The 1,480-nt window shown below is 34.7% G+C and overlaps 1 protein-coding gene across 1 annotated transcript in view; it reads left to right on the forward strand.

The window, feature by feature from the left end:
- The window catches only part of LOC109835171 (proline iminopeptidase), a 12,132-nt gene that overhangs the window by 723 nt on the left and 9,929 nt on the right, over positions 1–1,480 (forward strand). The window contains 4 exon segments of the mRNA XM_020403162.1: positions 1–115; positions 974–1,210; positions 1,307–1,416; positions 1,478–1,480. The exon segment at positions 1–115 is cut by the window's left edge and continues 10 nt beyond it; the exon segment at positions 1,478–1,480 is cut by the window's right edge and continues 61 nt beyond it. Of these exon segments, the coding sequence (XP_020258751.1) occupies positions 1–115; positions 974–1,210; positions 1,307–1,416; positions 1,478–1,480 (465 nt within the window).

Below are 1,480 nucleotides of genomic sequence, written 5' to 3' on the forward strand. Positions count from 1 at the left end.
AGAGAAGCTGGTGGACTTTCTGAAGCACTTTCGAGCTGATAATATAGTGAAAGATGCGGAGTTGATTCGAAAGTGCATTGTGCCTGATGCTAAACCTTGGACTATTTTAGGGCAGGTATGAACTCTTGTATGTCATTGATTTCGCAAGTAAACTGGTTGTTTTATGATTAATGATCTGGAACTAGAATTTTTGTAAGTCATTGATTTCCTCCCAGCATGTTTATATGTTGCTCGCATGAATCTTGATGAAAATGCAATAACCCTTCCTAGATATGTGGGGCCATTTGAAGGTGCCTTCTAAATTGGATTTTTCTCAGAATCAATAGTGGTACGATCGAGTGTTCTGAAAAATGAAAAATCAATTTTCTTTTCATTTCAACATATTTGGAAATTAGGAAATCCTAAAGAATCTTAAGATCTTGATGAAACTGCAATAACCCTTCACAGATACGTGGGGCCATTTGCAGGTGCCTTCTGAATTGTATTTTTCTCAAATCATGAGTGGTACAATCGAGTGTTCTAAAGAATGAAAAATCTTTTTCTTTTTTATTTTACATTTCAACATATTTGGAAGTTAGGAAATTCTAAAGAATATTAAGATCAATTAAACAAGGTTAAATAGCAAATATAATCATGCTAATGTGAGGTATAAATCATAACTTTTGAAATTCTATTCAGAATAGAAATTTAAAATGCCAGGATTTAGAAGATTTCCATAATCTCTTATCTACCCTAGCCACTCACCTAAAAGATATCATGAATTACTGTTCTCTAAGTTCACCATTTGTTGTAATGGTGGACATTTAAACACACTCTAAAACATTTATTCTGCTCTATTCATCTGGATCTGGTAAACATATAGTCAAACATATGTTACTTAATTACTTATTCATACTTGACCTGTCGTAGTCTTAACCTTTTGATTGTGTCAAATTTTTGTTTAAATTTGTCTGCTTTTTCCCCCCTGCTGTAGAGCTATGGTGGGTTTTGTGCAGTTACCTATCTAAGCTTTGCTCCAGAAGGACTGAAGTCTGTTCTCTTAACTGGAGGGCTTCCTCCAATTGGAAAAGGCTGCACTGCAGACACAGTGTACCGAGCATGTTTTGAACAGATTATCCATCAAAATGAAAAATACTATAAAAGATTTCCTCGAGACATTGCAGTAGTTAGTGAAGTTGTAAAGTATTTAGCAGAGTCTGAAGGTGGCGGAGTAAGTTTTCTTATTCATCTAGATATGACATCATGATCAAACTGTCATAATTTCCATGAGTTCATCGTATTTTAACTGTGTATGTCCTCTTCGCAGGTACCTCTTCCATCTGGGGGTATTTTGACACCAAGAGGTTTGCAAATTCTTGGGCTTGCAGGTTTAGGATCTGGAGGGGGTTTTGAACGTTTACACTACATGTAAGAGAGATTTTTAATCTAATATCTTTATTATTGCCAATTTTGCATCAACGAATTAATATCAGTTTATAAA

The sequence above is a fragment of the Asparagus officinalis genome, chromosome 1 (assembly GCF_001876935.1).
Source record: "Asparagus officinalis chromosome 1, Aspof.V1, whole genome shotgun sequence".
Taxonomy (NCBI): domain Eukaryota; kingdom Viridiplantae; phylum Streptophyta; class Magnoliopsida; order Asparagales; family Asparagaceae; genus Asparagus; species Asparagus officinalis.